This window comes from Staurois parvus, unplaced genomic scaffold, assembly GCF_062004578.1.
Source record: "Staurois parvus isolate SC_StPar_1 unplaced genomic scaffold, SC_StPar_1.0 ptg001362l, whole genome shotgun sequence".
In the NCBI taxonomy this organism is placed as follows: Eukaryota; Metazoa; Chordata; class Amphibia; order Anura; family Ranidae; genus Staurois; species Staurois parvus.
Window position 1 is genome coordinate 554,371 of NW_028319158.1, and position 13,087 is coordinate 567,457.

Genomic DNA, 13,087 nt, shown 5'->3' on the forward strand with positions numbered 1-13,087 from the left:
TTAACCCCTCGCCTACCGGGCACTTATACCCCCTTCCTTACCAGGCCAATTTTCAGCTTTCAGCGCTGCCGCACTTTGATTGACAATTGCGCAGTCATGCAACATTGTACCCATATGAAATTTTGATCATTTTTTTCTCACAAATAGAGCTTTCTTTTGGTGGTATTTAATCGCCACTGGGTGCTTTACTTTTTGCGCTATAAATTAAAAAAAGTGCAAAAAATTTGAAAAAAAAAAAAAAGTTTGTTTCTTTTATAAAATTTTTCAAACAGGTATTTTTTCTCCTTCACTGATTTGCGTTGATGAGGCGGCACTGATAGGCAGCACTAAAGGGCACTGATAGGCAGTACTAATGAGGTGGCACGGATAGGCGGCACTGATAGACAGCACTAATTAGGGGTCACGGATAGGCGGCACTGATATGCAGCACTGATAGGCGGCACTGATAGGTGACACTGATGATGGGTACTGATAGACGGCACTGACTGGCATCACTTCTGGGCACTGACTGGCGGCACTGACTGGCACAACCCCTGGGCACTGACTGGTGGCACTGACTGGCAGCACTGGTGGGTGGCACTGGTGGGCAGCACTGGTGGGTGGGCACAGGTGGGTGGCACTGGTGGGCACAGGTGGGTGGGCACAGGTGGGTGGCACTGCTGGGCACATGTAGGTGGCACTTCTGGGCACAGGTAGGTGGCACTGCAGAGTGGCACAGGTGGGGGCACTGCTGGGAACGGGTGGGCGGGGCTAGTGGGCGCATTGCTGGGCGGAACTTGCGGGTGTCACTGCTGGGCACCGATCATCAGGGCACTGATCATCAGTGCCCTGATGATCGGTGCCGATCCCCGCTCTGACAACTGCCGGTTCTCGGCAGTACTTTCCTCACGATCTGACAGCGTGAGGAAAGTGCAGCCGAGAACCGGCACTTGCATTTCCCTGTGATCAGCGTGTCATTGGACACCGCTGATCACGTGGTAAAAGGCCGGTGGGATCGGCCTTTCACCACATCACGTGATCAGCTGTGTCCGTAGGACACAGCGATCACAGAGATCGCCGGGTGCGCGCCCCCTGGGGCGCGCAGGAGAGCGCATTCTGGGAGGACGTCATATGACGTCCACTCAGAACTGGCCGGCCGCGGTGAAGCCGTCATTCGGCTATGCGCGGTCGGCAAGAGGTTAAAGAGAAAGGTTTTCAGGGATCATCTAAAGGTGGATAGATTAGGTGATAAACAGACAGATTGGGGTAGGGAGTTCCTTAGGATGGGAGAAGCTCAGGAGAAGTCCTGGAGGTGAGCATGGTGACACGGGTACTAAAGAGCAGGAGGTCTTGAGAGGACTTTAGAGCAATTTGGTTGATATTTTGAGACCAGGTTAGTGATGTAGCTGGGGGCAGTTATGGATACGTTGTTGTTAATGCTTTACATTTTATTTGTTGGGCAAGTGGAAGCCAGTGGAGGGATTGGCAAACAGGGGTACTAGACATTGAACGGTTGGTAAGGTGGAGGAGTCTGGCATCAACATTCATGGTGGACTGGAAAGGGGATAGCCTATGTAAAGGTAATCCAACGAGGAGGGAGTTGCGGTAGTCGAGGCGAGAGATGACCAGGGAGTGAATTAGGAGCTTTGTGGTGTCATTGGTTAGGAAGGGGCGTATTCTGGAGATGTTGCGGAGGTTGAGGCGGCATGATTTGGACATTGATTGTGGATTTGGGCCTAAAACGACAGTTCAGAGTCCATGATTACACCCAGCACCCTGGCAAGGGGGGACAAGTTGATGGTTGTGCCACTGATCTTGACAGAGAAGTTAGGAGAAGAGGCATGTGGAGGAGGAAATATTAGCTCAGTTTTGGATAGATTGAGTTTGAGGAAATGGTGTGACATCCAGTCTGATGTCAGTAAATCAGTGACACTGAGACGGATGGGGTGAGCTGCGGGGTAGAGAGGTAGATTTGGGTGCCATCAGCATAGAAATGGTATTGGAAACCATAGGAAGCTATTAGCCTACCCAGGGAAGAGATGTAGATAGAGAGAATCACATGAATCGGACGAATAACTGAAGCACGTTGGTTGTTTTTTTGCTGTTATTTATATGATGCAATAAAGGAATTTTTGACTTACCAAAGTGCTGACTTTTTCTTCAGTGGAGGATGGAAGATCAGACCTGCAATAGCAAATCTGGCCAATCTGGATATCTGCATTCACCTTGGCCAAGCAGGTGCTATCAGAATCACTAGAATGCTCTCTACCCTTACCTTGCAAAACAGAAGAGGAAGAAGCTGCTGTGGAGGGAACGTTTACAGGTGAAACTCTAAAAATTAGAATCTGGTGCATTCATTCATTTATTTCAGTGCAGCAACTTAAAAGGTGAAACTAATATATGAGATAGACTCATTCCATGCAAAGCAAGATAGTTCAAGCCGTGATTTGTCATCATTGTGATGATTATGGCTTACAGCTCATGAAAACCCCAAATCCACAATCTCAGAAAATGAGAATATTGTGAAAAGGTGGAATAATCTCGGCTCAAAGTGTCCCACTCTAATCAGCTCATTCAGCCATAACACCTGCAAAGGGTTCCTGAGCCTTTAAATGGTCTCTCAGTCTGGTTCAGTAGGAATCACAATCATGGGAAAGACTGCTGACCTGACACCATCACTGACACCCTCCATAAGGAGGGAAAGCCTCAAAAGGGAATTGCAGAAGAAGTTGGATGTCCCCAAAGTGCTGTATCAAAGCACATTAATAGAAAGTTATGTGGAAGGGAAAAGTGTGGAAGAAAAAAGGTGCACAAGCAGCAGGGATGACCGCAGCCTGGAGAGGATTGTCAGGAAAAGGCCATTCAAAAGTGTTGGGGACTTTCACAAGGAGTGGACTGAGGCTGAAGTCAGTGCATCAAGAGCCACCACACACAGACGGATCCTGGACATGGGCTTCAAATGTCGTATTCCTCTTGTCAAGTCACTCCTGAACAACAAACAACATCAGAAGCATCTTACCTGGGCTAAAGAAAAACAGACCTGGTCTGGTGCTCAGTGGTCCAAAGTCCTCTTTTCTGATGAGAGCAACTTTTGCATCTCATTTGGAAACCAAGGACCCGGAGTATGGAGGAAGAATGGAGAGGCCCAAGGACCCCGAGTATGGAGGAAGAATGGAGAGGCCCAAGGACCCAGAGTATGGAGGAAGAATGGAGAGGCACAAGGACCCCGAGTATGGAGGAAGAATGGAGAGGCCCAAGGACCCCGAGTATGGAGGAAGAATGGAGAGGCACAAGGACCCCGAGTATGGAGGAAGAATGGAGAGACCCAAGGACCCAGAGTATGGAGGAAGAATGGAGAGGCCCAAGGACCCCGAGTATGGAGGAAGAATGGAGAGGCCCAAGGACCCCGAGTATGGAGGAAGAATGGAGAGGCACAAGGACCCCGAGTATGGAGGAAGAATGGAGAGGCCCAAGGACCCCGAGTATGGAGGAAGAATGGAGAGGCCCAAGGACCCCGAGTATGGAGGAAGAATGGAGAGGCACAAGGACCCCGAGTATGGAGGAAGAATGGAGAGGCCCAAGGACCCCGAGTATGGAGGAAGAATGGAGAGGCACACACTGCAAGATGCTTGAAGTCCAGTGTGAAGTTTCCACAGTCTGTGTTGATTTGGGGAGCCATGTCATCTGCTGGTGTTGGTCCACTGTGCTTCATTAAGTCCAGGGTCAACGCAGCCGTCTACCAGGAGATTTTGGAGCACTTCATGCTTCCTTCCACAGACCAGCTTTATGGGGATGCTGACTTCATTTTCCAGCAGGACTTGGCACCTCCCACACTGCCAAAAGCACCAAAACCTGGTTCAATGACCGTGGGATTACTGTGCTTGATTGGCCAGCAAACTCGCCTGACCTGAACCCCATAGAGAATCTATGGGGCATTGCCAAGAGAAAGATGAGAGACATGAGACCGCACAATGCAGAAGAGCTGAAGGCCGCTATTGAAGCATCCTGGTCTTCCATAACACCTCAGCAGTGCCACAGGCTGATAGCTTCCATGCCACGCCACATTGAGGTAGTAATTGCTGCAAAAGGAGCCCAAACCAAGTACTGAGTACATATGCAGCTTCTACTTTTCAGAGGTGCGATATTGTTCTATGTACAATCCGTGTTTTATTGATTGCATGGAATATTCTCATTTTCTGAGATTGTGGATTTGGGGTTTTCATGAGCTGTAAGCCATAATCATCACAATGATGACAAATCACGGCTTGAACTATCTTGCTTTGCATGGAATGAGTCTCATATATTAGTTTCACCTTTTAAGTTGCTGCACTGAAATAAATGAACTTTTGCACCATATTCTCATTTTTCCGAGTTTCACCTGTAGATCAGAGTACATTTGATTTCCTGGCTGAAGGACATTCAGCATCATTTAGCTCTTTCTTCCATAGCCTGACTGTTCATGGCCTCTCCCTTTCATTTCTTGGCTTTCAGTTCTTTCAGTCATGAAGGCTCAGCTTCACATGTGGGTGTTACCTAGGGTGGTCGTCAAATATAACCTACCTAGGAACACCCACTCCTCCAGACTTCTATCTACCTATCAAAGGCATTTTGATATCGGAATAACCCCTCCCAATAGCCAGCCCACATCTTGCATCAGGACTGAGGGCTCTTGAGGGAAGTACTGAGGCAGGGTGCTGTGATGTTTTCAGGAGGCTATGTACAGCACCCTGCCAGCCCCTCCCACCAGCCATGATCTGCCTAGATTGCAGATAGAAGCATAGACGCCCTGTGAAAACATCACTGGGTGTAAAATAAACGTTATGTAACCAAAACAGAAAGGTTTTATTTTATATGTCATTAGTATGCTCATTGGGGGAGATTAAACCTCAGCTTTAATACGTTGAATTTTATGCTTGGCTTGACCAAGAGTATCATCGTCGTGCAGATCAGGGAAGCGAAGTTTACAAGGAAAATAAATGAGATACAAACATTTTTCTTATAGCAAATTGCTGAATCAGAACAACAACCCAGATAAATTTTACTGCATTTTTTTTTTTTTACAGAAATAGGACATTTTGTTCTATACAGAGATATTGTAAAGAGATTTTTGCTGCAACTCAGTAATATTTAATCTTCCAATAATAAGTCCAGCTCTTCCAGAGGAAGGCGAATTCTGAGCTCTTTTTCTGTCATCAGATCAACAATCTCCTGCAACTGTTCAGGGAAATACTCCACGGCATCCATGTACAGCACCTGCAGGGGGGAAAAGAAGAAGAAAAAAAAAAGGGGGGTATAAACATCGGAAAAGACAAGTATCAAGGAAAGGGTTAAAAAAAACTTGCTTTAATTGCTTCTGGGCAGCACAGTGTCCAAAGCTCACCATACATGATGCAACTTTTGTCTGGTTCCCGATGAACTGGATGGAGTTCACTACATGGATGGCAACGTTGGCCCTCCTATCACCCAACATTGTTGAAAATTGAAGGAGTCAGAGAAGCTACTGTTCCGATGAAAATTTTCAGACAGCTGGCCTCTTCAGAAAACAACAGGCACAGCGAGAGATTCATCCATTCCCGCTGTAGCATGGAAGGAGGAATCTGTTGGACCGGAGTATATGGCCAGTATTAGTATTTATAATACTGCAATGCAGAAGTGCCAACATATAAGCCAAATGACCCAAAAAAGAAATGCAAGTCCTTGTAATGGGATGGCAAAGTCCATAAAAGCAAAGGAGATGGACGGGGTTAATCCAAGAAAGTTCACACTGACAGTGACTACAGCACCTCTGAGAAAGGGGGGAGAGAGAGAGAGAAAGGGGGGAGGGAGAGAGAGAGAGAAAGGGGGGAGAGAGAGAGAGAGAGAGAAAGGGGGGGGGAGAGAGAGAGAGAGAAAGGGGGGGGGAGAGAGAGAGAGAGAAAGGGGGGGGGGAGAGAGAGAAAGGGGGGAGAGAGAGAGAGAAAGGGGGAGAGAGAGAGAGAAAGGGGGGAGAGAGAGAGAGAAAGGGGGGAGAGAGAGAGAGAAAGGGGGGAGAGAGAGAGAGAGAAGGGGGGAGAGAGAGAGAGAAAGGGGGGGAGAGAGAGAGAGAGAAAGGGGGGGGGAGAGAGAGAGAGAGAGAGAGAGAGAGAAAGGGGAGAGAGAGAGAAAGGGGGGGAGAGAGAGAAAGGGGGGGGAAAGGGGGGGAGAGAAAGGGGGGGGGGAGAAAGGGGGAGGGGGAGAGAGGAGGGAGGGAGGGGGAGAGAGGAGGGAGGGGGAGGGAGAGAGGGGGAGGGGGAGAGGGAGGGAGGGGGAGAGGGAGGGAGGGAGGGGGAGAGGGAGGGAGGGAGGGGGAGAGGGAGGGAGGGAGGGGGAGAGGGAGGGAGGGGGAGAGGGAGGGAGGGAGGGGGAGAGGGAGGGAGGCGGGGAGAGGGAGGGAGGGAGGGAGGGGAGGTGAGGGGGGAGGGAGGAGGGAGGGAGAGGGAGGGGGGAGGGGGAGAGGGAGGGAGGGAGGGGGAGAGGGAGGAGGGAGGGGGAGAGGGAGGGAGGGAGGGGGAGAGGGAGGGAGGGAGGGAGGGGGGAGGGGGGCTCGGCCGTGAGGGCGCGCGGCGTGGCTGCGTGGGCGGGCGTGCTTGGCGTGGCTGGCGTGTCGGGTGCTGTCGGGCGGGCTTGTGCTGCGCTGAGGCGGGGCGGCGTTGCGCTCGTGCTGGTCTTGTGCCGGGCGGGTGGGCTGGTCTTCTGGCGGTGGGCGCGCGGGTCTTGTCTGGCGTGGCGAGCGGGCTGGCTCGCTGTGCGGGGGGGGGGACTCTGACTCTCTATGTTGGGTGCCCCTGAACTCTGTACGTAGTGAGCCCCAGAAACTTGCACTCTGTACATAGTGCAACCCCAAACTCTGACGATTTTGATGTGGTTAAAGAGTGTGTGTGTGGGGGGGGGGGGTTGTGCTTGAGTTCTTGCACTTATTTTATGAAAAAAAAAAGCCCTGTTTACCAATGCAAGTCAGTGTATGACAGCGGTGGCGCACAGCGGGACAACATACAAGCCTAAGACTCCCAGGGATGACGTCGTCCTTTCTTTAATTGTGTGAGCACTGGGCAGGCTTGAGAAAGGGGTGGAGCTGCCCTGAAACACATTGCCATGCCCCCTTTCCGCCTGATCATGTGTGGCATCAGCCTTGGGAGTCCTGGGCTTGCATGCTGTCCCCGTGTAATAAGTAAAAATTTGGATAGTGATTAGTACTCCTGCCTTACAGCACTAGTGTCATCAGGTCAAATCCATCCACACCACCTGCATGGTCTTTGCATGTTCTTCCTGTGCTTATGTGGGTTTCCTCCAGGTATTCCGGTTTCCTCCCACTTTCTAAAGACATGCTCGTAGATTAAATGGCTCATTTAGAAATTGGCCCTGGAATGTATTCATGTGAGGCAAGGACCTTAGAGACTAGGGACTGACATGAATCTACCAACATTTCAAGTGGCTCAGCAAGAAGAGCTACTGCTGGATGCAGTAAAGGTTGTGGGTGCAGATCCCAGTCCTGACATGTCACCAACAACTTTCAGAGTTGTATCAAATTGCTGTTACCAAAATCAATCAATCAATCATTCACATCATCCCTGGCTGCTGTGGCCAGGGAGGCAGTTAATGAAGCACTATTTTCTTGTGATTGTCTGGGGTATAGGATGAGCCCCCATCTGGTGTCTCAGTGCAGATATTTGCCAGCACACCATGGATCTTCACGTTAAATCCAAACGGCTTTATTGAAGTCTGATCACACCACACGAGAGTGCAACGTTTCAGTCACACAGGACCCCTTCGTCAGGCATGTGATCATCACATGCCTGATGAAGGGGTCCTGCGTGATTCCAAAACATTTCATGGTCTTGTTCATGAAGTGATCATACTTCAATAAAGCTCCTTGGGCTCAGCTTGAAGATCTGTGGTGTGCTGGCAAATATCTACTCATGTATGATCCAACCTCCAGCTGGTGGATGCTGCAGCACCCCGTATCCTAGAGCCTTTTCCAGGAACTTGTGCGATGGGAATATGGCGGTTACCCATCTTGCACCCGATTCTTTTGGAGGGTGACCCGAAACTTTAGGTTTTTGAGCAACACAGGTATCTTTTTCATTTGCTCAGCAAAAAGGGACCGTTGTCAAGTTTCTGAGATCACTGGACAGGATGTCGCCAGAGCGTATCAAACGGCACTTCCACTGGTCTGTGTTAGCAGCACCACTGATGTGTTCGGTTCGCTGGGTGAAGAAAGGGGAGGTGGAGGGTCTTCCCTAGTGTCTTACCTTAGCCCATGGGCAGCTTTGTATTGCTTTGTAGAAGAGACCTCGAGCCCTGTCACCATGTCCTTGAGAAACCTACAAACACAACAAGACAACAGTCTAAAAATCATACCATATCTAAGATTTATGTTTTAATGTCTAATTCTGATTCTACCGTTTTACCTTCTTATATGGATAACTGGGTGCTTGAACGTGGCCACTCAATTTCTGAAGAAAGGGGACAAATCTTTGCCAATACTCAAATTTTAATTGGAGTGCCGCCCAAGAGCATCATTTTAAACGGCTTTCAAGATGGTATCGGACCCCAGTTAGTATCCACCATATTTCCCCACCCCAGTCAGATATTTGCTGGCGGTGTCATACTCCCACGGGCACCCTTCTTCATATATGGTGGGCTTGTCCCTCCATTCATAATCTATGGGACTCTGTAATGTGCCTTTACAATTTAGTAACTCAAGAAATCGATCCCCAACTTCCCAGAAATGGCGCTTTTGACTCTTTTACCCCAAATCCCTATCGCAATCTAAAAAATCTCTCCTCTGTTTCTTTGAGATTAGACAACTGATACCTAAACATTGGAAGTCTTCTAGTACACCTTCAGTCCTTGAATGGCTAGAGACCCTTAATAACATTATGCATATGGAGGAACTAATAGCTGAAAATAAAAGGTGCCTATGAGGAGTTCAAAGGGTTATGACTGACCTGGATATTGGTCAAGGACTTGAGAGAAGGAGAAGAAGCGCCTCTAAGTGCAGCATAACACTTTAATGAAGATAAAAAGTATTTTTACATTTTATTTTTGATATTTTTCATTACTGGTTTTAGCATTTCTGAGTTTCCAACCAGCAGCCCACATACTTTCACACCTTTCACCTTTCAACAATGGTATAATCATATTGTTGCTTAATCAATTGGATAATTAATTGCCAATCAGCCTCAATGAGGGTTATCACCATATATATATATACACACACACACAAGTATCGGACTCCCATCTTCCCCTGCTTGATAAAGGAGCGCAAATCTGCCTTTCCAGGCCAGCGCATGCTCTGAAACGCGTCGCAGTGCACCTTGGTCGACTAACGTCATCACGCCGCGTTCCACCCGGCTTTGAGGAGTATGTGCACACCGGCCGGCTCCACAGCTGTCTCCATCCAGCCACCACGCTGCTCCAGCGGGACGCAGGCTCGGTGATACCTATGACAGCTCAGTGATACCGATGACAGCCCACTCCTGTCCAATGATACACTACACCACTTTATTACATGCCTAATTTTAACCTCATACATGGGAGTGTTCCTACTTTTGATCTTCATTAAAGTGTTATGCTGCACTTAGAGGCGCTTCTTCTCCTTCTCTCATTAACACAGAGTCTGCTACAGTACTTCTGGGAACTTGACCTTCGTGCCACACGGACCCCCCCATTAAAGTCACGCTTACCATTGTCACCCACTACCAGACTATTCCAGAACTTGGTGCGAATATTTGCACCGATTACCTTTCTTCATTTTCATTGGTCAAAGACTTGCCTAAGACTTGCCTAATTTTTAGGATTTCACGGTAGACTTATGCTGATTTTTATTACCGACTAATTTTTATAGGGATTCCCACCCCCCACCCCCTTTTCCACCCATCACCAGGGCTGGGACAAGGGGTGGGCAGAAGGGCGGTCGCCCTGGGCACTGTGGCATCATGTGAGATTGGGGGGAAGGGATTTGTGTTGGGAGGGGGAATTTAGGGGGCAGCAGGGAGTAAGAATTGTTCTAGGAAGGGAAATTTGAGGAGGTGAGCTAAGAGTGGTGATTTGAGGGAGATTTTCTTTGGGATGGAAAAGCAGGATTTTTGGTAGGGGGGAGGATTTGGGGGGGTTATGATAAAAAAAGATATCCAAAAAAAAAAAAGAAGTTTTTCTTATAGTTCTACTTTAAGTTTCAGAGAGTGGAGAGGGATTAGAACACCTGTCAGTTTTTATTGCTGTCTGTGCCCCTGTGAGGGAAATTCACCCAATTTGTCCCATTTACCATTATCATTGAAAGTGAACTCTCCAAAATGAAGGAAAAAAATAAATAAAAAGTTTGGCCTTTAGTCTGGCCTTTATATCTGGCTAGAGTTCAGCTTTCAGATTAGCTGGATTAGCAAGGGTCATATATCCGCTGCCCAACATCTGCCTTCAATGCACAGACTTTTCTGTCTATACCCTTTATATCAGGGATAGACAACCTAAGTGTCAAGGTCCTACCTTTTCCCTGAGGTTATGTTACTCCATGTGCTGGCGTCCATCTTGGATTCTGCTGTGCATGGTGGGAATCCTTTTATGTCTTCAGGTCTCTGTGGTCCATCCCCCAGAGGGGTGTGGCTGATGACATAAAGCCTGTGGCCCGCACATGCTCTTTGCACTTGTGTCTTTGTGTTGCTATTACTCTGTTCTGACTCTCGTGACTCTTCTGGTATCTGACTCGGCTTGTGACTCGACTATTCTTTGTATTCTCCTTTGATCTGACCCTCTGTTGCTGAACCCGGCTCGTGACCTGTGATTCTCGTCTGCTGTCCTGTACTGTTTTGTCCTGTTGTTGTTGACCCGGCTTGTCTGACTACTCTTTTGTCTCTTCCACCAGCTACACGCCATTGGTGGCGGCCATTACCGCAGCTGAGGTGTCTCGGGGGCCGCGACCTGGTTCCCTGGCTGCGTCAAGTCCATCCCCACCATCAGGCGCCCTGGTGAAGGGCAGCCTGGGACTTAGACTCCGCGCCCTGAGGGACTTAGGTCTGTGGGTGGTGGTTGTCGTCAGCCAGTGCGTTACATTGTTAGCCTGCCTGTCCGTTCCTCAGCTCCTGCCCTGACATTACACAAGTGCCATGAACCCTGACGGTGCAGGCACGCCTTCGCTCCCAATGCTAGTCGCCAGACTCAATCAACAGGATCACCTGTTGGATCACTTCGCTCAGGCGTTGCAAACTCTGCTTGCACGCACTGCACACCTTGCTCCTGGTGCTATTAGGCCGGTAGTCACTCCGGTGGTCTCTCCCGCTGCTTCTCCGCCTATTGCGTCCACCACCTCGACGGCTGCATCAGCGGCGCCCAGAGGTATGACTGGTTCTGCCCCTCTTCCACAGCGCTTTGGGGGTGAGCCGAGTCAGTGTCGTGGGTTCCTCAACCAGGTGGGTATTTATTTTGAATTAATACCCCACGCCTTTCCGTCTGAGAGGTCAAAGGTGGGGTTCCTAATTTCACTACTCTCAGACAAGGCCTTGGCCTGGGCAAATCCCTTATGGGAGAGGAACGACCCGGTGATTCAAGATTTTTCTGGTTTTGTCGATGCCTTCCGTAGGGTATTCGACGTACCGGCTCGTTCCGCCTCGGCGGCCAAGCTGCTCATGACCATGCATCAGGGTTCACGGACCGTGGCCGAGTACGCTATAGAGTTTCGTACCCTGGCGGCAGAGGTCGGTTGGAACAATGAGGCTCTGGTGGCTGCGTTTTCCCATGGTCTTTCTGACACATTGAAGGACGAGATTGCAGCTAAGGAACTGCCTGTGGTGTTGGAGGAGCTCATCTCTTTCCTGATCCTGACTGACACCAGGCTCAGGGAGAGGCCTTCACTCAAGGAACGCCTGCGGAGGCCTTCCAATCGACTGACACCTGCGTTTTCTGTCCCACCCGTTCCTCCCTCTCCTCCCACGCCTCCTGGGGATAGCTTGTCTGGTGGGGAACCCATGCAGCTGGGGTTTGCTCGCCTTTCCGAGGGAGAGCGGGCCGCTCGGCGTCGGGAGGGTCGCTGCCTGTACTGTGGCCTCGGTGGGCACTTTCGGCAGTCTTGTCCGGTCCGTCCGGGAAACGCTCGCACCTGAGATCATGTCGGGGACAGATCTTGGGTGGAGTTTCCTCGTCCCCGGCATTCCGCAAGGATAAGCCACTGATCACCGTGGTCCTTTCTTGGACAGAGGGCTCGGTGACGGCCCAGGCGTTGGTAGACTCTGGGGCCGGTGGGTTGTTCTTGGACAGCTCGTTTGCTGCACAGCACTCCATTCCCCTGCAGGCTCGTGCTACCCCATTGGTTCTCGAAGCAATAGATGGCAGGCCCCTGCAACCGCCGCAGGTTACCCACGAGACTCTGCCAATAGAGGTAGCCATTGGGGCTGTTCACAGGGAGTTGGCCTGTTTTCAGGTGATTTCTTCCCCACACTATTCGGTGGTTTTGGGGTATCCCTGGCTCCAGAGGCACAATCCAACCTTCAATTGGCAAACAGCCAAGATTCTCTCATGGTCTCCACAGTGTGGGGCCGAGTGCATCCGGGGGCCGGTTAAGGTATTGTGTGCCTCCTCGGACTCTGCGTTGCCCACCGACTATGGGGAGTACCGGGACGTGTTTGATAAGGTACGCGCTGGTACCTTACCGCCGCATCGTCCTTACGACTGCGCCATATCCTTGCAACCCGGGGCCGCTCCTCCTGGCAGGGTGTACCCTCTCTCGGTTGCGGAGAATAAGGCCATGGAGGAGTACGTTGTGGATGCGCTTTCCCGGGGGCACATTCGTAAGTCTACTTCCCCAGCTGGAGCGGGTTTTTTTTTCGTAAAGAAGAAAGGTGGGGAATTGAGGCCCTGCATCGATTATAAGGGGTCTCAGTCGGATTACCATTAAAAATGCATATCCAATTCCTTTGATTTCTGAGTTGTTCGACTGCCTTAAGGGAGCAACATTCTTTACCAAACTCGACCTTAGGGCGGCGTACAACCTCGTACGGATCAGACAGGGGGATGAGTGGAAGACCGCGTTTAACACCAGAACCGGTCACTACGAATACCTGGTGATGCCCTTCGGATTGTGTAACGCGCCCGCGTTTTT

The 13,087-nt window shown here is 50.1% G+C and overlaps 1 protein-coding gene across 1 annotated transcript in view; it reads right to left on the reverse strand.

Moving 5' to 3' along the window:
- Window positions 1-4,969: 4,969 nt before the first annotated feature.
- The window catches only part of NRDE2 (NRDE-2, necessary for RNA interference, domain containing), a 39,962-nt gene continuing 31,844 nt past the window's right edge, over window positions 4,970-13,087 (reverse strand). Inside the window, exons 6-7 of the mRNA XM_089661660.1 lie at window positions 8,247-8,318; window positions 4,970-5,232 (exon numbers count right to left, since the gene is read on the reverse strand). Coding sequence (XP_089517786.1) covers window positions 5,107-5,232; window positions 8,247-8,318 — 198 coding nt within the window. The 3' untranslated portion in view covers window positions 4,970-5,106. The remainder of the gene's footprint in view (window positions 5,233-8,246; window positions 8,319-13,087) is intronic.